General features: G+C 36.5%; 1 protein-coding gene across 2 annotated transcripts in view; it reads right to left on the bottom strand.

Annotated features, from left to right (window-relative positions):
* LOC124165664 (lachesin-like) overlaps positions 1–27,500 on the bottom strand; it is a 450,658-nt gene that overhangs the window by 30,936 nt on the left and 392,222 nt on the right. Inside the window, exon 8 of one of the 2 annotated variants that reach the window (XM_046543144.1) lies at positions 19,024–19,251. The exons of the other annotated variant lie outside the window; for it this stretch is intronic. Within the exon in view, the coding sequence (XP_046399100.1) occupies positions 19,024–19,251 (228 nt within the window). The remainder of the gene's footprint in view (positions 1–19,023; positions 19,252–27,500) is intronic. 2 annotated transcript variants of the gene reach the window in all.

The raw sequence follows: 27,500 nt of genomic DNA, 5'->3' as shown, positions 1-27,500 counted from the left end.
GTATAGGTTTCAAATACATGATAAACAAGGCAGATTATTAACAATGAAAAGCTAGTTGTAGAATAAACAATGTTATAAAAGCTTCTGCTTCGATGCTTTCAATGATTTGTTTCCTTCCAAATCCAAACAAATGTATTACATTCAGGAATTTTCCTCGGGTTATATAACCCGATAATTGGCTGACGTTTCGGAAAATGACTTAATTACCGTTCTCAATGCCTGAAGGTATAGTCGATTTCCGATACGTCACCAATACGACTGAATTAATCCGGTTTAGAATCCGAGAAGAATTCCTGAACATTGATCACGAGGAAATACTAAAATCGTTTAGATGTATTGAAATCACTGTTGAAAGAAAAAAATGTATTTACTTAACATCCACAAATAAAATATGTACATAAATAAAATAAACTGAAAACAATATCCGGGACGTATATCTAAGCCAAAAATCTTACCAGATCTCGCACTCATATTCAATTAAAAAAATTCTTGAAAGGAAGATGTAAGATACTTGCATCTCCATCATTGAATCTTTCAATCCACGGCTCCGTTTATTTCTATGGGCATCTGCGAAACGAGTTCGTCAGGGAGAGCGAAGGAGAAAGGCGGGGACTCGAACGAGATGGTATTTTCTCATGAGTGGAGATAGAGGGAGGACAAGGCCAATATATATTAGACGGGGAACGAGATGGAATGAAAATAAACCGCAGCGATGAAAAAATAAAGGGCATCCGTGGAGCTACTATAATCTCTCGAGTCTTTGCCTTTCTTCTGGTACCCGGGGCAAACAATCCTTGCCGTGATGCAAGAAAGGTATAAGGCGAATTAGAGGATGACGTAATCAAGAATACGCAGCACCTCTGCTCGACCGATCGATTATCGTGACGCATATACGTCAAAAACTCAATAATCATTGTGACATTTTCAGAAAAATAAGGCTACATCCTACCATTTAACCCTTTATAACCCAATCTCTCAAGTCTTTGCCTTTCTTTTCGTACCCGGGGCAAACAAACCTTGCCATGATGCAAGAAAGGTATGGAGCGAATTAGAGGATGACGTAATCAACAATACGCATCACTTCTGCTCGACCGATCGATAATTGTGACGCATATACGTCAAAAACTCAATAATCATTGTGACATTTTCAGAAAAATAAGGCTACATCCTACCATTTAACCCTTTATAACCCAATGTTGCTTTTAAGCAACACCAAAAATGTTTAAACTTTCAGATCTATGTAGGAGATATCTAAATTAAATATTATTTTGTAGTGTAAATTTTAATGACGAAATATTTAGCTGCCAGGATATTTACCATTGAGTGTAAAATTTTCTAGTTTTCAAAATGAAAAATCTTGAAACTTGATTTCTGCCAGAAACAGCTCTGGGTTAGAAAGGGTTACGTAGGCATTTTAAGCTTGTGCTGTGATACAGACAGACACCAGCTGTTAAAAAAGAGAATAGGGGCGTGTTGATGATATTTGACGAGACCGGCGCTTATTTTTTCCAAATGGTTCGATTTAAAAATTCTTGCTCTCAAAACGTGCGAAATGTTGAGAAAAAACGTAAAAATATTTCACCGTAGAGGCTTTCCCGCTGGAACGATGTCAACTTTGTATGTTAGACATGAAAAGTAACGAGATCTCATACACTATTTTCAACGTGTTTACCTCGTGAAAATCCTAGTCTTCATCCCTCTTTTCGCTTAAAGTGTACTTTTTATAAAATTACATTAACAAATGAATAATATGGCCCCCGGCTTGTCATTATCAGTCATTTTAGATCCACTCTGCCAGCAAGTAAGTGTAAGAAGGGAAGATTCACGGGACTTAGTAGTGCCGGCGAATCAAGAAACACGCGGCGCGCCTGGCGGCAGGCAGGCGGGCACCTTTGGGCAGCGTTTGCACATAATGGAATCAAGATACGACAAAACGGTTCCAAGTTTTGTCAAAAGGAATCTAAAATATCATGTTTACATAAGAAAACGTTTAATCCGAGTCGAAAAACTCAACATTAAAAATAACTGCATTAAGGCCCTGTAGGCGCCTTTAGGCGCCTGAGGCAGCTATACGACGATGCACGAACCTGAAATTTTTTACAATTTCTTTCTCACCATTTCGCTTATTTTAAGACCACGAATTTTTAAATAGGACCATTTTGAAAAAATAAGTGTGCGCCTAATATTTGACTCCTACATTCCGCCAATCCGTAATCAAAGTCCTTATGATCAAAGAAGTTCGGAGAATATCTATGATCGATTGGAACGCAATCATCATCGTTTAGTACTGTCACCTAGTATATAAGTACCAGATGATGATTGTGTAACGAAACACGTGCTGCTAGCTGTGATAATAAAATTTGTGGTCAATACGATATCTTCGTATATCGTTCCACGTCAGGATGTCTCTAATGATCAACGCAAAAGTTGACTTCATCAAAGTTCTTACTTGAGAAAATATAAATTCCCATACCTATCGGTTCGGAAAATGTCTCTCTTATTTTATAGTTTCTGTCGGTCATACAAATATTCTAAGATGATGTTTGACGAGTCCCTTTGCAATATATCGCATCGTAATAGCTCAAGCAATCAAAGCCTAGCCGCAGGCTACGAGCCTCTTGAGGTTTCTATCCTATTTCTAATAAAAGCTGTGAAACATTAAGCGTTCGCTCTTAGCAGTTTTTGACGAATCTTACCTTCCCTCGTTATTCTTTGGAGCTTATGGACTAAGTCATCTGCGCTTGATACCGTAAGGCAACCGCGTATTCATAGAAATTTTTCAAAATTTTCATGCATCTTAATTCCTCACTCGTCGGTCCCCTCCAATAAATACCATAAGTACCATATCAGTCGATAGAAATAAATGATAAGTTACGAGGAAATGAAAATTCTTCCTTTTCACGATGTCTCTTGATTGCTCAAATCAGGTAAGCTCGAAAGTTCGAGTCAACATTTCGTGGGCTGCTAACGTCATTAACGTGCTGGTCTATTAACTCGTACGGGGAAAAACCTTCACTTGGGGGAAGGAATCGCTCACAAGCATACGTATTCAAAAATGAACCATGCGAGACCCACTCAAAAGTCAGAGGAATGGAAGAGAAGCGGTAACCCCAGTGGTAAGAGGCTGAGACGTCATCAACTCACCACAAAGGAGTCAATGGTGTAATTTTTTAAAAATATATCTTTAGGTAGAAAACAGTTTTCTACCTAACCTTTCACAGCACTGAATTGCAGTTCTCTCTATTGGTTTACGGGTTAGCTGCGTCAAAGTTTTTCCAGGATAATATTTGGCCTATGCTGGTCACTTCTTTAGATCAGGCAGGAGCCCTACCAAGTAACTTACGTCTTCTCGTTTCCGTTATCTCGAAATCGAACTTTCCGTTTCCGTCACTCGGAAGCGCTTTTATGCTATCCACTACGGTAAATGTACTCCATTGTCGAAAAGCGTCAATACCTTTAAAGGAATTATCGTTTTCAACTTGTTTCTCCTGTAACTTTATATATTTCCTAACTCCGTAGCTAATCATCCGTTTACCATACTTTTTAATACGCTTACCGCGCCATTATTGAAAATTACGTGTGACTTCTTACCAGCTTCTGTAGCACCACATTCGTGGTAAAATATTTCATAAATCACCAGCTGGCACATTAAATTCCAATAAAAATAAATGGAAAGTCATTTTCCGAGACCCTCACTAATCTCGGCCGCTATCGGAAGATTTTCCATGACGAAGTTCGAATAGACCTTAGTGGATAGCTCATTCCGAAATTATGTGGTCTTTCCGAAAACAAAGCGCGACCTATCCGAGAGATCATCTTAGAGGATAGAGCCGCAGGTCTGATTGACCAGATCTCAGACCTAATCTGAAGATGTGGCCAGAATAGGACATGAAACTTCATCTTGAAAATAACTTCGACGCAACTTGCCAGAACACTACCCAGATGTTAAGCGAATTAGACTGTGAGCCACTGGAGCCACAGAGAACGTAATATTAGAGCCAAACTATATTTCCAGGTCCGATAGAAGCGAGACCCGAGAGATAAATTAAGAGAGATGTTTTGCCGAACGGATAGATATGGGAATTCGTTTTTCCCCCGAACCATAAAGGACTTTAATTAACGTTAGTCTCAACCTCGTTAGAGCACCTCACTTTTTTTTAACTGTAAACGGCTGGTGTCCTAACACCCCCTGCCACATGCCTTTTAGGCGGCTTGCGTGGTACTATGTAGATGTAGATGAACACTATGAAGAAATCGGGAACCGGAGGGAAAAATGATAAAATACCGATCTCTTTTATTTTTAGCCCCACCGCAATCAAAGATTTAAAAATTGGTTAAATATTTCGTTCTTCAGCATGGAAAGGTGGATACGTTGAGATATGAGATAGGCATGAGTGGCGGAAGAGACATAGGTGGGGGTCATTGGATCCGAAGAGGGGTCGCATGCCACAGTGGGGCTAGTGGGGGAAAAGCAATCTCATAAGGTTGAAGGAGAAGGGAGCAACCGAAGTGGGGAGGAAATAGGAGAAGTCTCCGTTGTCTCGGAAGATGCTAGGAAGGAGAAAAGGTCGCAAATGTGACCCCAGTGATATCCTCACTGAAGGGAAAATGAGGCGCAGAAGTTGAGCAAGGATAGGCCGAGAAGGAAAAGACACAAATCAGAGTGAAGGTGACTTTATCATGACCGCCACATGATTGTCAAATTTCCTGACTTTCACAATACTAAAAATCATCATTTCTCCCAAAGGCGAATATAAGGGGAGTACGGGGCCACGTGCCATACCCTTAAAAATATGAAAGATTTTTAATAGGGTCTCATTATCATTGCGTTCGCCTTGTATTACGAGGTATCCTTGTGCCCTCCAAAACAAAATCCTTGATCCGCCCCTGATTTCTTCAGCAATTTTTCTCGACTTTTTTCTCAACTATTATTTCACAGTCAGGGTACTTGATTTATTGCAATGATTTGGGAGAGAAGGTAGGTAGGATGTTGAGGTGTTAGCTATGTTAGTGGGTTCGATTGAAGAGGAAGATGGGGGTTGGAGGACTGTAAGAGGGAGAGGGTATCAATGGACGGGAGAAAAACGTTGGGGGGTATTTTATTGAGCACATATATAGGCTTTTATTTTTTTTTATTTGCCGAGGAGGGACGAAAAAGAGAGAGGGGTATTAGGTTACACTCTTAAGAAGGGGGAAAAAGATTAGGAAAAGGCAAAAAAGTCTACGGTGGTGAAATACGATGGCCGTTGAGTGGGGTGTAACGCAATTACCTAAAGAAAGATATTCGAGTACCAGTGACATCGCTTAAACTTTTCGGGAGAACCCATTTCCTAAAAAAAAAGTGATCTTATGATTTATTTGAAAATTTCAAAGACATGTAATACAAAATTATGCCACTCAAAATATTGGATCCTGTGACGACAAGCGCTGGATAGGTAGTGCTCTTAAATGATTCTTGTATTAGTTATGTTTTGCTGATGAGAAGGAAGAATTATAGCCGAAAATAAAATGAATAAAAATAAAATCACCTAATGGAAGTAGTAGTAATTATGGTTATAAATCAAGAAATGATCAAGTATATTAGAACATCGTTATCGCTGCGATGGAGAAGATGCAGTATGAGTGATTGATTTCGTTGACAATAGAAGGTGTAATAGCTATTTTTGCAAACGTTATGGGTACCTATTGGTATCCTAATGATTGCTTGCAGGTCGAAAACAAAGTTTCGTATTGGAAACGCATCCCCACCAACAAGAACAACCATTTTGAAACGACAAGTGCGAAAACGAAGAGCAAAGCCTAAGTAAAAAGACTGGAGCAATTGGAGAAGAATTATTATAACATTTTAGATGCAGAGAAATCATGACACATAAGAGGTAAGTGAAAAATTAAATGATCATTTGGTAATATTATTTATCAGATAGAATAAATGAAACGTGTGATTTTATATGATTAACCCATTAGAATTACTACTCGAGATAACTACTTTTTAGATGCAGCCGAGCATGATAACTAAGAGTTCAGGCAGATAAGTTCAAATGAATAATCCCGCGCGTTTTCTTGGTTGCACGTCAAAATGTGATGCTCTATTTTCATAGCCTTTTATCTATAAATTGGCTCACAACCTTCACACGCAGGGATCATCTACCCGTGATACCCTCTTTAAGAGCTGGTTTCGCCTCTGATCTCGTAAAGACTGGCCTTCAAAAACTCCATTTTGGAATATGAGACTCTTTCGACTGAAGTTTACATCCTGTTCTTATTTTTCTAGCACTCTCTCATAGACACCTTATAGAACGCTACACTGCATCCAGTTATCCTAAACATCTAACGTGATCCTTACCCTTATACTTATATCCCCCATCTGACGTATAATTAGCTGTGTAATACCTCTTTGATTTTCTAGTGCTTTAAAGGCTGATAACCGCCACTTTTTCAGTCAAAAGCTTCCGCTAGAGGAGAGCATTTTGTTTAAATATTTTACAGCATCAAAGTGAAAATTTTGGTTCAGTTACGTTCAGCGGCGTCATCCTCATGAACCTACTTAAGTATACTTCAAGTACTTGATGATGACCCAAACTAGTCATGAATTGGTTGAACACAAAACATTTTTTCATTTCACTAATAATATGGATAATTTGTTGTTTATCTCCTGCGTGAGAATACTACTCCCAACTAAAAAAATAGAGCTTTGTTGTATATTAGAAAAAATGCAGCATGTGAATGCATAATGCAAGAAAAATCAGAAGCCTCTTGTGACGAGTTAACAATTTACCTCTATCGTTTGAGGTTCAACTATGTAGAAGTTCATTTTATCGTTAATGAAATTAAATACTTTGTTGTATTCAACCAGTTTATGACTAGTTCTGATGCAGCGGCATCATTCTCAGATATCTCAGGTACCTAAGCATTGAAAATAGTCATATTTTGGCACCAATATTTGTGATTTAATTAACGACATGGGTATATTTTTGCTTATCTCTTGCTAGAGAAAACTAGGCCAAACAAAAATAATATTAAAGCATAAAAATAACATTTTTATAAAAACCACGTTTTTTTCAAAAGAATAAAATAACTGCCTACGGCCCCTTATATTTTTTTAAATTTCAAATATGATTGAGGAGAAATTAAATTAAGTTTTAAAAGAACTAATCAGATATCAAAAACGAAAAACGTCGTGCACATGTGAGATTACATTCGCATTTGCTAGGAGAAAATTCTGATACATATTGACCAGCAATTGTTAACCTTACAATCCCTTCTATCTGAATATTACTAAAGGTACTCTTCCAATCGTGGTGAAAGTGTAAGAAAATTGCATTTTCACCCTATTCTGAGCTACCCTAGAAATTTCAGCGCTCTAGTTTATTGGGAGGTGGTTGAAATTTGAGTTGCAAGTTTTTTCCCGAAGGACAAACAAGAAAGCGAGCATTATAAAACGTGGTAAAATAGAGCAATAAAGATAAGTACAGAAAGAATGCAGCATGTGTATAGATGTAAGTGGAGCTCAGGCCAAGAGGGTTAGAGGCGGGAGTGAAAGAAGACAAAATGGCGATCGAAGCAACAGAGCGGAGAGAGAGAGGAGGAGCGCCTTCATTGTGACACCGCAGTCCCTCGGTCATCGCGGGCAGAAGGGTTGCAACGGATTCCATCGCGGAAAGGGTTGTCCGCGGGACGAAAAAGGACGAGGGGTGGTTTATTCGCCCTGTAAAGGAAACAGGGTGGAAGAGAGCGCCATTGAATTGCCATCCGGAGAGATAACTGCCCGGACATTGACTTCCACTTCGCTTCGTGCACTCAATGCAGCCCATGGATGTATGCCAGCGAGACGGGTCGCAGAGGATCGCAGGCCCGGCGGGGAAAAGGAGAAGTTGCCGAGTGGGAAAGGATGCGTTGCTCAGATGGATTAGAAAAATACGAGGACAGGGTAAAAGGCGGGGGAGGACACTGTTAGGATGGGATTAAGGGCAATGAGGAGCTCGGCTCCGGCATCATTCTACGGCTGACTGCAAGGAATTCAATAAGGCATGGGAATGTAGGCCACAAGGTTCCTTACCGGTGGATGAGGGAAGTATGGATAGGCTCCATCCCGTTTATATATATAGGCGACCTAAATATTTTGATTATTTCATGACAATTGTTCATTTAATTCTTTGAGTGCTGCTCCAACTACTCCTATTGTTCACTGATTCACACATTTGGGATGTGGTGACATGTTTTATAGTTCAGTCTGACGAACAGAATTAAACTTCAAATATTATAGGCGAATTATTTGGCTATGTAAACCAAATTGACGGGATGGGAATGTAGGCCACAAGATTCCTTTCCAGTGAATGATAATAGGTTCCATTCTGTTAAGATAAATAGACTTTCTCAAAACTGTTTAACGAAAAATATTTGTTCATTGAAATTACCAGATGAGAGGTATTAAACCTTTTTTTATTCAAGGTCCAAAAATCAATGTCACGTCCTTAGGAGGACCTCAATGATCCACGTCACTCAACCACCACATGAATAAAATAAAAAAGCATACTTTTGAAGAGCAATAACATTTATTGGTTAAAAAGTTCAATCATTCACTTCTATTTTTGAAAGTGTTTAGTTTTGACTACTGTGTCGATATTTGGTTCGCGATATAATGTTTTCTTTAGCCTCCAGGGACCACATGTGGCCCGAGCTACCGCTACTGTTCACTTATTTACACGGAGTAATAGGGAGGTGGTGAGCTAAGGTCTAGGCTTTGTAAGCCAAATTGACGGAAATTTTTTGTTCATTGGTTGAATATCCTGAGTAAGTGTCGTGTAGTAAAGAAAATTAATTTGAAAAGGAAGGGTATTATGGCATCAAACGATAGTTCCATTCGAATCAGATGATGATTTGCAACTAAAAATATAGACGAAATATCAATTTTGACAATAATTATGAGAATACAAAATTAAGATGAAGAGAAATTGTTGTTTATGCACATATTTTGTACGCAAATCTGTATGAAAATTGCAGTGTTAATTTATGATGCATATTGACTAAATTCAAAAGAAGTGACTGGAGTAATGCAATTGAAATATTTTCAGTACAAATTCTAGATGTTTCACCATTTATAAAGTTGATTTAGTGAAATCAGGGATGTTTTATGACTGATGACATTTTTACAATTTTCCAACGCAATGAAAATAAATATTCCTTAATGCCATCGTCGTCATTCATATGAAAATATGCTACTTACTGCATAATATACAATTAATATAGAACTTATATATGATTGCACTAAAGTTTAAAGATTACTGAAAGAGTTGATGAGAGACGGAACTTTTACGGAAATGATAATTCTTGGGGATAAATGTTGGTTTTATCCTGCAGAGCTGGCAATTTACCACACGGGTCAACAATTTGTTTGCCTAAATGTAGGCGTCATGAATATAGCATAACTACTTGTAACACATTATTTCCTAATCAAATACAGTATATTCCGGTTATTTGGGACATATCGGGATTTGTGCACTTTGCCCCAATTAAGCGGCTGCCCCGATTAGGCGAACTCTCTTGTATATCGGCATAAAAAACTTTGAAATGGTAGAAAGAAGACTAAAGAATGTTTATAATGCAACATAAGTTTATTAAACTATTAATTTGATTAATAAATCAGCGAATTTAGATAATTTATTATCATTTTTAGGAATCATAACACTTTTGTTAAAAATATTTTTCACAGCCACGGGCGACGCTGAATGAATGTCTTTTACTAAGTCCTATGAAAGAAAAGTCCTATCCTCTTTCGGACGCTATAAAAACAAGAGCTTTCAAAATAGGACAAGAATAGGAGCATTTGTGAAAAATAAGAGTAAATCAAAGAAGGAAAAAAAAAGTATTCTGAAAACCAAAAATTTTAATTTCGTCGCGAGTATAGAGTCTATGTCGCCGACTCATGGCCCAATAAAGCGGCATGCTGTCCCAATTACGCGGAGAATACTCTGGGATATTCCTCTATTGGGTTCTGTTCTTAAAGATCTGCCCCAATTAAGCGGCTGCCCCAAGTAACCGGTGGACCCATTAAACGGAATCTACTATTAGCAAAGATCTTCCCAAATTAGCAAGGTATATGAAAGCAGTACATGGGAATGCTAAAAATATAAAATAATTTTGAATAATTTTAAGTGTAAAAGAGTCATCTCAAAAAGGGAATACTTTTCAAAATTCATCCAAACGTACATATAACACATTTAATCTATACTGTCCTAAATTTTAACTAGCATTAGAGGCGATTAGCCGTTCATTTGATGACAAAATAATAATGATGTACCACTATATCATGGCTCGAAAATTATCCTTGAGCCCTCTGGACAAAATTATCTCATTATTTAATGTGTCCATATGGTATTACCATCACATTGTGGTAACTTTTAAATACCTGCTAGCCATTGTATTTCATGAAACAGACACTATGATTTACTCCCACTCAAATTTATCGCAGTCAAATATAATTATTGGAATTTAACATCACGGAGATATAACAAGATTACGGAGAAAAGTTTCAAACCGTATAGATGTAACTTTATTTATTCTCGCTGCCTAAAATTGATGAAATTGTCAATCCTTTTAGAGTGCGATATCTATTAATTGAGGTGGCAATTTACATCGAAGCATTAAAATCATTGTTAGTTTATATATAGTATAGTATAGTTTTCAAAACTATAATGCATAATAATGCGCACATTTAAGAAAGCCAACATTTTCCAAGCATAATCGAATGAATTAAAAAAATGGGGTAAAATTAATTTCTTACGATTCATTTGAATTCGGTTTTAATTGCCCAATGTCTGGATATAAATATGTTTCCATCCCAGAATATTTTAAGTCAACTTAATTGAAGTGAACCAAAGCAATTTTTTATTGAAAATAAGCCTAATCAAGAGGAAATTGCTATACAAGGCCTTAATCAAATTGAAAAATTTACACTATCAACCTTTCATGCTAAGAAAATCTAAACGTGGATTCATTAGATAAATAAAAATTACAACATTCAAAATTGGTCCAATTTCATAGTCCATTTTCAAGAACAGGAATATGATCACTGTAGAGGATATAATCTCTGTGAGATAATCGATATAAGACTTAAAAATGCTTCTTTCATGATAAGCATGTTTATCAAAAAAAGAAGCATTGTTGAAATCAAAGAAAGAAGCAAAGAAGTGTTGTTCGTCATTCTTATTTTGAGAAAAGTATTACATTGTCTTTATGTCTAAATTAGATGCTTGTATCATTACACAGATTAAAATTTTTCGTAGATTAAAATATCTCACTGATTAGTAAAAATTAAGGGTCTTGGAAAGGTTTTTCCACATTTTGAATCAGACCTATCCCTACCAACTGGAATCAAAAACTTCAATATCATTGAGGCGAAAAAAGATACTTACGGACACTATTTTAATACATTTTCATTATTAATATTAATATTTACCGAGAACATATTAGTTTTTTCATATGATAAACTAATTTTAAGCGGTAAAAATGGAATAAATTATTCCTTTCGCATAAGAAGGGTTATCTCCACTTTATATCTTATCTTTCTCCTGATGGTACCGACAGTATTCGACTTTTGGCAATTTTTTCCTAAGAAAATCCATAGAAAAGAAAAACCTTTGTGAGAGCACATAAAAATGAATGCCTGAATATATTACCTCGCGGTAAATATATTCCAAAAAAAGTGCAAAAGAAGGGAATATGATAAGACGAGGGAAATATTCTTTTGCGAAGTAAATGCCTTAAGTGGATATCAAAAGGAGTTACGCTGAAGCGGCATTAAACGGACGCTGGAAGAAGACGTCCTCTTTGCAGGGTGGGCCATTGAGGGAGAAAGAAAGTATTACAAATTGAATGGATAGACTTGGTTCGGCTGGTATCTTTTGATGGACAGGAAATAAGAAAGAGAAACGAAATTGTTCGAGAAGTTCTGCTCCTAGAACTCTACGAATGAGATGTTAGGGTTTAGTACACTCTTTCGACAGGTCATTTCACGCAATTGCGTCCGTAAATAGAGGACATTCTCCATAAAGAGAGAAACCTGGAAATTTTTCACATTAACATCACATAACAATGGATTCAGATTTTAATTAATAATCCTTGCTATTGTGTTAACCATAAAATAAAAATTAGTATAATGGCCTTTGATTGGCTTTTTTAATTTCAATTATGCGTAACTAACGCTCAGGATTAATTTATTTTCCTGGGTACCTTAACCCTTTACCTTGAAAACAACTTTGGTTAACTCCTGTGTTCTGAAAACTTGGCGAATGTTTACGTACATTTTCCAGTTCAGCTAAATACTCAAATACTTACGTTTATTTCATTGACAACATTCTAAGCAATGACAAATTGAATGAATATGCTGTATATTTACTGAATGAACATGCTGCCCTGAATATGCTGTTTAACGTAATATGCCATAAAATTTACAAATTTCTAAACACCAAAGTAATATAAATTCCACTTTGTATTTTGACTGCGCATGTGTCTCTGATGTTATTTTCCTAACTTACTTGATTTCATGTGAGACAATAATTACCTACATAAGATGTGAATTAAAATCAAATTAGTGTGCTGAATATTTACGAGAAATTATTATATTCAAGGCATAAATAAAGCAATTAAAATAATTCAACAAGACATTTGCTTAAGTAACTCTAGCAACAGAGGTCAACAGTTACTTAGACTGATTAAAAAGGTGGCAGCACACAATAATACTTGCTCTTGCCTGGGGATTGGACGGGAGTCTATAAAGGGTTTGATACGGTGAAAACGGGTTGAGATGAACCATTGCGCTCTTGGATGAAAATCCCCACAACTCACCGTGAGTCCGACATCGAACAACTCTATTCCATTAGCCTCAGCCCTTTTGATGGAAATATTGGCAAAGGATTTGGGGCTGATATAGATGTCACGGCGCTCTACAAAAATGTTTAGTGAGACTTGCAATACATACACACTGAGTTGGAGAATTTATATTATTAAACCCTTAGGAGAAAAATATACTTTTTCTCAATTAAAATTGTCTAGAAATATCCTTCCTGATATTAATGGAAGCATGTACTAAACATACCTTTGAAAGGTGAAAGGAACGAGACAAAAGATCATATGTTTTTTTTTTCAAAGTGACAAAAAATATTTCGAGGAAGGAAATTGTAGAAAACAAAAAGATTTAAGATGCTTAATGGCAATCACCATTAAATTAAGATTTTAGCAGTATATTTACATTGCTTTCATGCGGTAATTGGTCCACACAATATGTTTCAGCATAATAATCCTCCATTTGTGTATCTAAAAGGCAGAACGGTGCACTACTGGTCTCATAGCATATTTTACTTCTCCTAGTGTAGTTTTTAAAATTGTTTTAAAAATATGGACGCTACAGTGAGATTCAAAAAAGACAATGCTTTCAACAAGAGGTAACAAGAAGATGACGCAATTAAGTAAATAAATATTATGAACAATTCGGACATATTAAAACTCTGGTTAAATATTTTATGTGATTTCATTCCTCTTTGTCGCAAAGACTGAGAAGAAGGGAATAAACTACGAGAGAGACAAGAGGAAATGAGATGGAGAGAGGTTGGACGATGGGATGGACCAGAACAGGGATTTCCAAGTTCTCGCGTGGATCTTATGGGTGAGGAAGGGCGATCGCAGCCATATATCACTTTCAACGGGCCATTTTCACGCAATTCTTTACTGCGCCCGTCTATATAGGATACTCTCTATAAGCAGAGGGGCGTGGTACCTTTTACCACAATCCAGCACCGTTAATATGACATAGACGGTACAAGTGGCTAATTCATTCAAGGTGAGAGGAATGTTTGAACTAAGAAAACCGAGTGAAAGTATCATAGGAAGAATTCTGGAGGAAAACGATTTTCCTCCGATTATGTTTTACTAGATAAATTTAAAAGAGGATTTTCTAACTGTATCAAAAGAGAGAAAATATGCTGTAGCTTGGCAAAGGTGGTATAAAAACTATGAAATCAGTAAGACCCTTAAAAATTCTCAATATTTGGCCACGGAGAGGTAAAATTTTTAGTAACGGTGATTAAATATTCCCTTGAAATGTGAAGAGAGTCAATATTTTTATTACTAATTGTAATTCATATAATTTAGTTTTGCGATTTATAGACAAGACAGACTACATTTCAGATAATCTTTTTCTCGTTTCACTTTCTCCAAAATTTTCAAAAGTTAGGCAACTTTAGGTATTTGAAGGATTATCCTAAATTTCTTATTTCCTTTGACAGTATGTACCGGAATAGAAGCAAAAAACAACCCAAGCAATGAACCAGCATGTTTCAAAGCTATATGTTTAATGAAATTATAGTAGTTGAGAAATAATGAATGATGATAATTATAAATGATGAAGTATGGTAAATTATATTGACCCTGAATAAAAAATGCAAACTATTGAAAGTTTTTCCATGCATTTATAATAGTAAAAAGTATTTAAAATATAAAATAAGCTGGAGGGAGTAAAAAATGCCAACTTATGCTCAGGAATGTAAATAGACACCTTTCTGAAGATAATACGAAGTTAAAAAAATGTGAAAATAAAAAGAATACGCAACTGAAATATGTGAATGGAGAGATGCTTTTGGGTCGACCGTCCATAAGCACGGCCGACGGATGATCGAGGGTTTTGGGATATCCCGTGAGAGGGAGGACGTGAGCCGCCATCATTGAGTGCTCTTTAGAATGCGTTTCATGCAGCACCGCAAACCAGCCGTATTTCTTACTGTCTCCACAAAAAACGGCTTTGGTGTGCCAACGAAGTGTTCTATCGAGGTAGTGCAAAAGGCGCCAATGCGGAACTTTATCATATTTTTAGTAAAGGGACCTCAAAGAATAGATAGTTACAACCTCAACGAGTGGAATTTCATACATCGCATCTCGCTGAACTACAGTAAGCTTGTAAATAAAATACCATTTGTAAGAAATACTAACGGCGAATTACAAAAATAAACGTTTACATTAATGTCTTCTTAACTCCGATCCTAAACTATGCCTTGTAGAAGGTACTTAAACCTAAGTTCTTAAATTTGCAATCATCTCACGGAAATGATTTTGGTTGGCTGAAATTAAATGATAGGTAATTTTCAACATGAGGGAAGGTAAGGAAAGTAAGAACTTTGGGAAATCCAGCATTATCTTTGACGTTCCATTAACGAAATCACCGAATGGATCTGATTTAATTAATAGCCATGGACTGGACAAACAGAATCCCATCCAACAGACGGAGTGTCCGTCGCATAGCACTAAAGCAGGGATTGGGGGACCTGAAAAATTATCACCACCGCTGAGATTAGGTAGGGAGCCAACCTTTTGGCTTCAAAATCAAGTGACTCTCTCTTATGGAAGTTATAATTAAATGGAATGAGGCTTATACAGGTCATGGTCGACGTTTTTTCTTTATTAACAGCGGCATTAACTAAAGATAGCGGGAAAATTTGGCAACTTGTGCCACCAATACATCATCATCTTCCTCTAGATATGCTAATACTTGATGTAGCCAGTCCTTGGCGACGGAAAAACCAGAAAAAGTTATCTAAGGATGGTATTTAAAACGCTATAACTAGTTATAATGGATCCAAAAAAAAAAGCTCTTACATACCATACCCAGAGTGAGACATTTTTTTCAGAATTGCGGCCTGGGTGAGAGTTTCTGATCCTTTCAAGTCAGTTGGTTCTATTTATAATCTAATCCTTTGCAAGAAAATTAATGAGAAGTTTTAATTATGCACTGTTATCAAAAACTCTAGAACAACGTGAATATATAAACCGAACGTAAACAGCGTACAATCTAATGGAATTTACGCTTGCCTATATTTATATGAAAGTTAAAAATTTTATCTATAAATATGAATATCGTCACATCTCCATTAATGCGGATATTAAAAAAAAATGAAATGGCTATAGAAGACCTTAAATCGAGAAGAATAAATTACAAGTTATTAAAAAACAACAAAATAAGAATTAATGCATTTTCTTGTGCAGAGAACACGATATAGAAAATATTTTGTAGCCAGGAAAGAGTTAACTGTTTCCTTCTGCCACTAAAAAGCATTGCCGCGCAGCTTTGTGATCTAAGATCCTTTCCCTCACAGCTATACTTTTGGATTTTGCTCGCCTGTATCTACGAGCCCACTCGTACTCCGATGTGCAGTTAAATTTCGCGGGATGAATGCAATAATTTGAAGGGTCAAGGCAGGAGGTTCAGTCGAGAGTGCCTCAAGTTGAGAGCCGGATGAGAGGCGGTCGTCTGGTGAGAGAAGACGAGATAAGGCGAGCGCGAATGCAAAATTAAAACTGAGATCGGAAGAGGGGGGAAGGACGAGAAAGCTGCGAGGTTTTTCATTCGGTGATGCTTTTGATGGAATTCATTTTTTCCCGCCTTCAAACTCATAACGGCATCATGACCTCTACGTAAGAGCCTCGTTCTAGCCGTAACCTCGTTCTAAATTTTTTTTCGTGACCTGTTAAAAACCTTATATTTTTCAAGCATAATTGGTTATAAGCCTTTGGCAGGAAACTATAAAAAAGTCTTCACTTGCAGAAATTTATCCAGCCATCGGTAGAAATGAACCACATTTTATTCCTTGATTTCTTCCAATTTTTATATAAGAAGGTCCATTTCGAGCAAAAGAAGAGGCTGACCACAAGACTCTCGCGCTGCGTTCATTTGCTTCATTTATTGCGTGCCAGCAAATAGTCGAAAAACAAGGAAAATAAGGCTGCATTCTCCCTCAATAACCCTAAATTCACCATTGTCAACCAAAACGCTCGCACATGGGAAAGCGAATCAAACACCTAAAATTAGGTAGATGATCTATCTCTCACAGCACATCCTATCCTACGGAGATAAACAAATGTTAATCAAGGAAAAATATTTCAGCGTCATTATGGCGTATCGCACTAATTACTATTTGTAGCTATGATTAATTATACGTACGTGCATAAATACCAGTATCTGCAGTATCTGTAACATTATAACTTAAGGATAACATGCGCCGTAAGGTCTGTGCTTTGGGAACTATATGTAGTCCTTAATTAGCCCCAAGTGCCTACGTGGAATCCCCGTGAGTCCATCAACTTCCTTCCTTGAGGGGCCATGCGGAAAGGCTTCAGTGCACAGATTTATATAGACACATGCGGTGCAATTACGTCGTTTGAGTTGTGAAAGGTACCGTAAAAGTGCTCCAGAGAGGCAAAAGAGTGATGCAAGTGTGTGAGTGGGAAGGAGAAGTGCTATGAGGGATAAGTGAAGATAGAAAGAGATAGAGTAAGTATATATAGTAGATAGAGTGCGATAGAGAATAGGAGAGATAAGACACCGTACCCGCGAAACTAGGAGAATGAAGAGTTTTTCGACCATCTGTACTCCTCACATTTAAATATATACGGGATGAAAATCAGGACGAGAGACATTGAGTAGGTAGTATCGTGTTGAAAGACCGGAATGCCTAAAAGGTCGTCGGCTGTCCAGCACACTCGGCGCCGTGAGGACCCAGTTCACGGGAGATATAAATAAGGAATGAGAAACTGAGGGACGCATAGCGAAAGCCTTCCCATTAGCTTAGGCTTGTACCTTCACCCCGTAAGTCAAGCGCATGAGAGTTCTCCAGAACGTCGTCTAAAATTTGCAGACTCGAGTGAGAGAGACAGAAAGGTCCTCGAGGCATTTAATTGCCACCCATTACATTTTCAGACTCCTTCTCGTCTCTCGGATGCCCACGCTAACTCTCCCTCGGAAATTAGTCTGAGGGTGAAGTAACCGACGCTAGTAGAGTAGTATATACAGATGCTTAGAACTGGGGCCGCATACCATCCTCTTGTGTAAGAGTGAGGTCAAAATCCACTTCTGCAAGAGGGATGGGGCGAGATGTTTCCATCGTTTCATTCAAGTGTACAGTAAGTAGGACACAGATTAGAATGTACGCTAACTAATAGTTCTTCTGCACGAATAATAGCATGTCAGGCGACTAGGGAATTGAGAGTGAGCATCAGTTACAGAAAATAATTAAAATTACAACAAATTGATGCATTGATAATTAATTTTTATGCGTAATGTAAATCATCAATATCAACTTAAGTTTATGAGTCATTCAAATAGACTAGATTATAGAAGTTGTTAAAAAAGAGCGCGAATAATAGTGTGGATGATAAATGCAAGTTAACAACTTTAAATGTTGATTTAAACTTCAAATGCTCGCATGGTCAATTTACGTATAAAAAATATAATAATAAAAAAAACAATTGTAATGTCAATTATATTTCCACATTTTTTATGCTCTCCATAAAAAAATTAACTTTTCAAGCATGGTATCTCGCAAAATCTTTGCGCATCATCAAAACTCAACAAATTTAGTAAGTAATTAAGATGAGAATGTGTTATTATGATGACATTACGAAACACTGCTTCGTGACGCTAAATTTATGGCTTCTAAACGCTCTTTTTTTTATCTCAGCCTCGTTTCCACAGACTAGCTGTTGGGGATTAAAATAATGAAATAATAGCGATGAAAAATTATTTCCAAGATCAAAAAAGAAGAGGCAGTTACTTTGATAAGAAAAGTGGCGAAGAAAGCAATAAACGGTAAAGTTTTCAGTGGACATCTACTTCCTTGAATCTTCCAACCCCCAGTTACCTGCTAGGGTGAGTGAAATGACTTTGTACACTCCACAATCTTAGCCCCTACAGTGAGTTACTGTACATCACTAAGCTTAATGAATTTATCGCTGTCTTGCAATATATACAGCTGATATGCAAGCTTTAGCTTCGTCGAGACTTTCAAGTTGCAGCAAAAGCTAAATGACCGCTGCCTATGTAGATAAGCGAAAGCATGGAAGGTAAGTGCGAGGCAAGACAAGAAAGATAATATAGAAGGAGGTATGGAAAAAGCGAGGAGTGATATGTTACAATACTTGCTGGCATGTGACCATAAGAGGAAGCGAAGCATTCAGCGAGCGAGTGATATTATTTTTGTGTACCTGAGGAGGTCGCGCGTGAGCCGGGGGCGGGGGGCAGCCTGTCGCCGGGAGTTGCCCCGCCTGCCCCCGAGGAGACCCCCACAGCCGCCGCCGCCTCCGCGCCCCCACCACCCTTGCGGTTTCCTCGCTTCTCCGACGATTTGCTGAAGTTGTTGGCCGGGCGGTTGGACTCTTCGTCCGAAGAGGAGGGGGGGAGGGTGCGGGTGGAGTTGCGCGCCACTAGCCGCTCTGCAACACAACAATACACAACCGTCACCACCCATCTCACCTGGCCTACATTTTTATAATACGACGATAGCCACAAGCGACTGATGAGGGAATCTACTCTCGTTCATAACGCGACTTATGTGAGATATGGGAATTCGTTTTTCCCCCGAACCATAAAGGACTTTAATAAACGCTAGTCCCAACTCCGTTTGAGCACTTCATTTTTATGAGTAAACTGCTGGTGTCCTAAAATCCCCTGCCACAAGCCTTTTAGGTAGCTTGCGGGGTATTATGTAAGTGTAGATGTTGATGAATGTAAAATCGATCTTTCCGTCTCTTATTCGATCCGATCGTCCCCTACCATGTTTTTTGAAGTATCATTTCGTAAATAGAATTTATAGGTAGTTCATAGAAATTATTGAATAGAAAAATATCTCTAAATACATTTCATTTCTATGGAGGCTATGAAAAAAATCAGACACGATACGACGTTAACAAAGCGTAATAATAAACGCATATTGTATCATAAAACTATTTCAACTTGAATAGCGAATTTCATTTTCTAAAATAATTAAGCCTTCTATCACTGAAACTGATCTTAAAGCATTCAAAGACTAAAAAGTCCCATGCTCAAATTCCATGGTAGTTGAATTAGCAGAGAACATATACGAAAAATAAAAATAAATATACCGTTTTCTATTCCGGTCAAGAAAGATAAAATAAAATATTGCTTTAACGAACCTCCAAAGATATCGCAATCATAAATTTAGATAATGATGTATTTAATTATATTTTAACCAATTCTGTAAATATTTCACCATATAACTGCACAATAGTATAAACAATAGAACGCACAGAGGCTAAAGTTCAATTTAACTGTTTCCAAATAACTGAAAGCATTGGCATACTTGCCAAGTACAGCAATAATGATTGAATATTCGGAATTAAAAATTTTAATAACATTTCAACAAATGTATTCCAGACAAGTCATTCAGTTAAGAAATAGACTTCACAGTGGAAAACTACCATGATACTTAAATGATTTGCTTATTGATGGAATTAAGACATTAGGGTAGCATCTTTACAAATTTTAAACTCAGTTCTGGAAAACTGGCGTAAAAAATAGAGTTTTGAAACGGAAATGCAACCTCTGCTGAAATTAGTCTAGCCTTGAAATTGAAAAAGCTAGTTGTAAAACAGAAATGTAACATCTGCTCAGTTTAATCTAGACATGGGATTGGTATTGATACCAGAAAGCTGCCATTAGACGCAAAAACTTAGAAAGTTATGAAAAGTCGACTAACGCCGTCTTTTGCCCAAGTTACAAAAAGCGGCCATAGCCTCGACGACCATTGACACCTACGCAATGGAATGACGATCACTATACACGCACGCACAAATATCATGGGAGCTATATAGGACGGTAATATGCTGATAAGATTCAAGGCTTAGGTCTCGTTGTCTATAGTAGAGAAGCTGTTTGGGCATGGTAATTTTGCCAGGGAGGGGTCTCCGTGGTCCACGTAAGAGTTGGCAATTTCCAGTTAGCACATAAGAAAATCCATTGTAAAATATGAAAACAATGGCGCACGATATTCTAGTTCCCAGCGATGGCAGAAAACCAGCATACTTTGGGGAAAATCCTAATGATTTGAACGATAAGTTATATCATTTATACGAAATTCACATGAAAAGGCACTGTTCTTTAACACTATCATGAAGGTAGTTGGTTCCAAAGCCAACAAGGGAAACTGTAGTCAAAATGCCGAATTATTCCTTTCAGAAAAGCATTTTTAGCAGTTTTCCGTGAGTGATATCGAGTGAGGCACATGCACCGCGCAACACGTCTCATAATAAGTGTCGTTCAAAATAAGCTGCTCATAACTACTGGAAAAACTTTTCCAATTTTAGAGTCAATATTTAGCCATATCAAATAACATGCTGTTTGAATGATCGAAGACATTAAAATAATGCCTACCAGTTTCAAATGCAAGTCGAATCTGAAACTTACCAAATCAGATATGGAACATGTATGGAGATGACGTACCTAATATGGGAGGGTGTGTAACTGATGTTCGTGACCTGGAACAGATTTGGAACTGAGGTCCCTAATCTAGAATGGATATGTAACTGAGCGTTTTCATGGGACTGATGTTCAGCTTTAAGTACTAATATTGAAGGATATGGCACTGAACTTTCTTATATACAACAGATTTGGAACTGAAAATCATACCCTAGATCAAATAAAGTACTGAAGTTTCTGATAAGGAATAGATAAGCAACGGAAGCTCCTGATCTGGAACAGATTTGGAACAGCAGATCTATCCTATTTTAGTTACATAGAGCTGAAATCTCTGATCTCGAACTTTGTATTTATTTCTTGTCATTCATAAATCTCGAAACGAATCTTCTCTAATTTGTATGTTACAACTGAGGAAAACTTGGCAGGAAATGCTCATGGCTATATACCACTTGCCGATAGTAATCACTGATGAAATCTATGCTTAATTCACTATAACCAAGCATATAAATAATTGAATGCCTCCGTTTCGATTTCACATGTGTACTCCTAAAACATATAGTGTGTAGTTCTTATGCTCACAATAGCATAATTATATTAATCTGTTTAGTAAATTACCTATGCACTGATGTTAAACATCTGTTAAGAAGAAAGGAAATTAATGAAAGGAATATCATATATCAATCATAGCATTCTTATAACAATAATTAACTCCTTTTACGGCTACATACAGGTCCAAATTTCCAATTGTTGGTCAATGATGGTAAATGAAAGACAATGTGTTTCAAACCATATTCATTTATCGAGCTGATTACACACTCATTTAGAACAATTTCAACCAGCAGACATCTGCAAAGTCTCCGAGAACACGGTCGGTCCTCTCAATGATCGGCGCAAGGTAAAAAACAGGATTGTTGAAGAGAATAACCTCGGACTTAACACCGCTATAACTTCATTAAGTCATCTGGCAAAGGACAACAAAATTGGGAAAAATGTTTGGGAAAGATTGTTCAAAAAATGTTTTGCAAAGGTAGGGAAAAGTAATCATTTCCCTTGATCGGAACATAGACCCGTATCTCTCGAATTTCTCCTAAGTCTCTCATCTCTGAAATTGATCGGAATCTCAAAATATTCGAAGACTTAAAAAACACAAGAACAAATTCCATGGTAGTCGAAATAACAGAAAAAAGCTATTCATCCGGAAGGTCTGGTTTTGCGCGCCGGTCAAAAAAAATAAATATGGATGTAACGAGTTCCTCAGAAGATATCGCAATCATAGATTTAAATAATAGAAATTTTAATTGATGCATTAATATATTTACAAAATATTTTATAACATTACATCAGAATATCATAAAATATTGAATGGACAGTGATTTAAATTCAATATAAACTGATTTTAAAATACTAAAAACATTGACAAACTTTTGAAGTACACGAATATTGAAGTAATAATGTAATTAAAATGGTTTTTAAGCACATTATATAAAATGTATTTCAGAGGAGTCATTCGGTAAAGAAAGAACATTCCTGTTGCAAACTTCATGAAGATTACCACTAAAAGGGAGCTAATACCCCTCGCGGGCCAGCTTTACGTTTAGTCAGTTTTCACAAAAAAAATCCGCTATATTCACGGTGCAAGCCAACCATTTACGAGAATCACCTTACATGATAGAGGTTTATCATTTAGATCAGGAAAATTAAATCAGCGGGAAAAAAATTATTCAAAGCGAAAAAATTTGTTTGGTACTACCAAACAAGAACAAAAAAAAATGCATGATGAATAATTGATATGATATAGCAAAATATCTTCAATATGCGTTAAGAAAGCACAGCTGTGCTTGGTTCAGAATACATGTGGACATAAAATAGTGATATGTAATTCCGTTTGTTGGAGAAGACAGTAAGAGCTGGAAGGGAAACAGAAGAGGAACTGGTAAAGAAAGAGATAAATTCGGAACTTGGAAGGAAAGACAGATCATATTTTGTGAAAATTGTGCTAGATCATCTAATGCAATGTAAATATTTACACAGAAACTTCCATATCGCAATCAATGCCGGAAGGTATAGTCTTTCCACTGCCATCGATGCCCTTTTATGAATTGTCCAGTGTTGCAGGAAAGGGGGTAAGGAGTTGCGGATGATAATACAAAGCTGAAGATTGGATGAAGGGAAAGGAATACCAACGGATCGATATCTAAAAACAAGTTTTACACAAATTAGCCGTTTTGTTAACGTTTTTGAAAGAATTTGGGTGTACTAGAATAGCTAGTTATTGATTCAGTAATGTGTAACGACACATTGAATCGTCCATTTAGCATTTGAGATTTGCTATCCAGTTGTGAAAAATGAGAATTTATAGGTAAAGAAGATATTGGTAGAATTTATAAAAAAAATAATCTTTTCCTTTGAACTTAACACAATTTATTTAATTTTATTTAATGCTGCGATATATTCAATTTTTTGCAAAAGAATTCCCTCACTGACACAGACTTTGTGTCCAGGATCTAATTTGCACTATAGAAAGTGATTTTATTTCAGCATCAATGTAGTACTATTTTCATTGCATATTTTAAAAATACAGAAAAACTGGATAGTCTGACATAAAATATCTCATAATTTTCTTCAATGCAAGGAATTTTCAATTAAAATTTATAAAATAAAAGTTCTTTTTAAGAGTATTTTTTGAGGGTATAATATGTAAATGTCATTGGAATCAAACGTATTCGTGTAACAACGTGAACATCAAATAAATTTATATTTAACCAAAGGAATTATTTGGATCCCAATTAATGACTGCAGTTAATGATTTCCGTATTTTTTTTAAATAATTGAGCCATCGTAAGCTGTTCTACCCGCCGTGCATGTGTTGTCACAGGTTTTGGAAGAAAATCAACAACCTGATTTTTAGAATTCGAATTATTATCTAACTCTTTATGCTCCAATTATGCTCCACGGCAAACTTGTCTATAAAGACAAGAAAATCGAATTAAAAATTCTTCTACCAATAACAAATCTTCCACAAAATGTGCAATGAAACCTTGATCTGACGTTACAAATGAATGAATATGGGAGAGCTTTTAAAACTAGTTGAGGAAACCTCAATTACTAAAACTTTTAAGAATGCGGATTACTATCTGATCCCTCCGGGCACACATTTTTAAAGTTGTGCAGTATAAATGTAAAACAAATGAAGTGTATTGTAGATGATAAAAGAATACAAAGACGGCCTAAGAGAGAGGCGGGGCCAGCGTAAGATGGGCGGTTGGCATCAGGGAGATATTATTCATGTGGAAACAGGAGGGGAATGCTACGGGGATAAGATGACAGTGATGAAGGGATGCTGCAGCTCATTCGGGCAAGAGGGAATGATGGGGATTACTGAGCAGAGGAGGAGATGAGAAGGAATTCCAGAATAAGATAGACAAGAGTTTTAAAAGGACGTTGAAATCGGGTTAACTGACTGAGTAAAACAAATGAAAAATATAAATAGGTGGCGTAGAGTCTGATAAAAGCTAATGATTACTGCCATAATTATTGGTCACAATCTTCTGTACGATCTCAACACTCATTTTTCAAATGTTATTTACTTTATAAAAACCTTTTCGCAATCCTTCATATGAAAATATATGTGGTAAAACTTTAAACGCATCCACATTATAGTGATAGTAATGATATAGTATTTCCCTCAATACTTTTTATTCTCTAAATTCTACATTTTTCACATATATTTTCTTCGATTCACTCTTTTCACACTAATTTCCCACGGTAAATTCAGGCAGTTCTCTTTCAAAAAAGGTGTTTGGCAAGGATGATGAAATCATATAATTTTATTTACTCCATTTAAGAAAATATTAGCTCTACAGTTGGTCAAAAACAAATGCTCTGCTTCAAACGTTATCAAAAAAAATAAAAATAAAACAAAAAATAATCCTACATGTAGGTATTCTACGAATTTTGCTATTTAATTTCGAAGCCAACAAAAAATTACGATTAGCAAACCGATTGAGAGCTAGAACGCTCAATTGTAGCCAATTTAAAAGTAAATGAATTAGGTTCTATATAAATATCTTTTCTATCAGCATCACTTAATAACTATCTTCGCTAAAATTTTCGACAAATCCACATGGCTTACAGTAATAGAACGATATATCCCTCATCATTTAATCTTCTCTTAAGTACTCTATATTAAATATTTTTATTATTTTAATTATTCTAATAATATAATTTTCAATCAGCTATCTTTCATGAATTTGTTTGGCAAGGATAATGATGACATATATAATTTTATGAACTCCATTCAAGAAATTATTGGCTCTATATTCGGTTAGAAAAAAACTCTTTGCTTCGAACAGTATCACAATAAATCAAAAATAAAAGCCGACTTTTTTTGCATGCATCCTAAAAATTCCACTATTTATTTTCAAATGTATAGTAAAAAAATCGAGAGAATTATACGCACTGATTGACAGCAACAATTATTGATGGTAACCAATTTGAGAATGAGTAAATTATGACCTATATGCCTGTGAATGAAATAAGTGACTGTGTACGAAGTCAAGTGCAAGGGTGAAAAGGTAAATTCACTAAGGATAGTATTCAACATAAAAAATATTAGTTCTCTAAATTATTAGTTATGCCCGGTAAAGCCCATCCCTAAGTATAAGAAAATGGCTTGATTTGCTGAAAATTTGTTTGTTTTAAATGGCTAACACACCTGACCTACAATTGGAAGATAATAGGATGCATAATCTTTTATCATGCCGAACTTCATCATTTGGTGTTTATTTATTTACTTCCATTACCCCATAAACAGCACATTTACGGCCTTTACTATGGGGAATTAACAATTATCAATGAAGGACATTCACATACGTCCATGCCCTGGATAAGGGTAACTTACCCAGGTGGAACTCGAACCCGCGACCTTCGTTTTGGAGGTGAGACTTCACACCGCCGCCACCGAGGCCGGCAACCTATATAACTATCCTTTCAACCGGCTAGCCAGTCAAAGCTCACCTTTCTCCTGCATAAGAATGCTATCTCAAACTAAAATCCCCACCTCAGCTCCCATCCAAATAATCTCCTCTCCACTCCACGTCATATACTCCCTCTTTCCTTCCTCCCATCACATGGCCTCCAATTATTCTCCCTTCCAACATTCTTGGAAATCCTTTTAGCCCATCACATACCTCGGTTCTTCCAGGCAGAGCAAGCGAAGGCAATTTTCAGCAGGCGTAATTTTGCCCTAGTACTCAACGTATTGAGTTTCTTTCTCATCTTATTCCTCTTTTTCTTTTCATACGCAAACATAATAAGCGGCAGAGCATAATTTTACGCCCAGACGTCATATAGCAACGGAAACTGATTGATGACGTTGATATTGTACATATCCTGAGTCAACTATTGATGCTGTGGTAGTTTAAAAATATTCCATCTTCTGATGCTAAATTCTAAATATGAATTTTCTGGGCTCATTGGTGGCTGAGAACAGCGCTCGGATGCCAAACTAAATGTCGTAGGTTCGAGTGCGCTAAAAAGGTCATCCATAATAGGGCGTGAATGCTGTGGTCGTCATTCGTTATTCACTGTGGACCTCCGTTTTCGGTGGCTGTATTCATGGTGACAAATATAAATAAAAGTAAATATAACAATAATAAATAAATGGAAGAAAAAAAAACCTTACGATGCTTGCCGAAAGAAAACCCAATTCAATACATAATTTATGAGTACAGAAGGAAACGTATACTCTCTAAGAGTAAAGCAATCCATTCTTGCGTGTTTATTAAGATATGTGGATATCTCCCTAAGTTACTTAAAAACAAGAATATAATCACAAGAAATTCCAAATTTTGTCATCTACCTTTGATTTAATAGCTAAACGGAAAAAATTAACCACGAAGTCGAATGGTAATACTTATATAATTTCTGATTTAAATTCAATAGGAACGAAAGCCAACGTAAATTTTAAAATCAAGTTATTAAAATTCAGGCGTCGAAAGTTTTTCCGATGATAATAATATTCAAAGTTGCATAAAATTCATACAAGGTTAATATTTCCAAAATATTTGCAAAAGCATAAAGTAAATAAACTCTGTGACACATAGATAAGCCTGCTATCCATTTAGTGCAAGTATGAATAAACCATTAAATTAGAAATCAATAGGCTTTGCGTTAAAAGGTTGTTTTTTGCTTGAAGTATACCGCATAATTGAACCATTACAAACCTCAAAGTAAATCTCTTACCCAT

Source organism: Ischnura elegans, chromosome 9 (genome assembly GCF_921293095.1).
Source record: "Ischnura elegans chromosome 9, ioIscEleg1.1, whole genome shotgun sequence".
NCBI classification, from domain to species: domain Eukaryota; kingdom Metazoa; phylum Arthropoda; class Insecta; order Odonata; family Coenagrionidae; genus Ischnura; species Ischnura elegans.
Note: the sequence above shows the minus strand (reverse complement) of the source record. Positions and strands in the feature narration are given on the sequence as shown.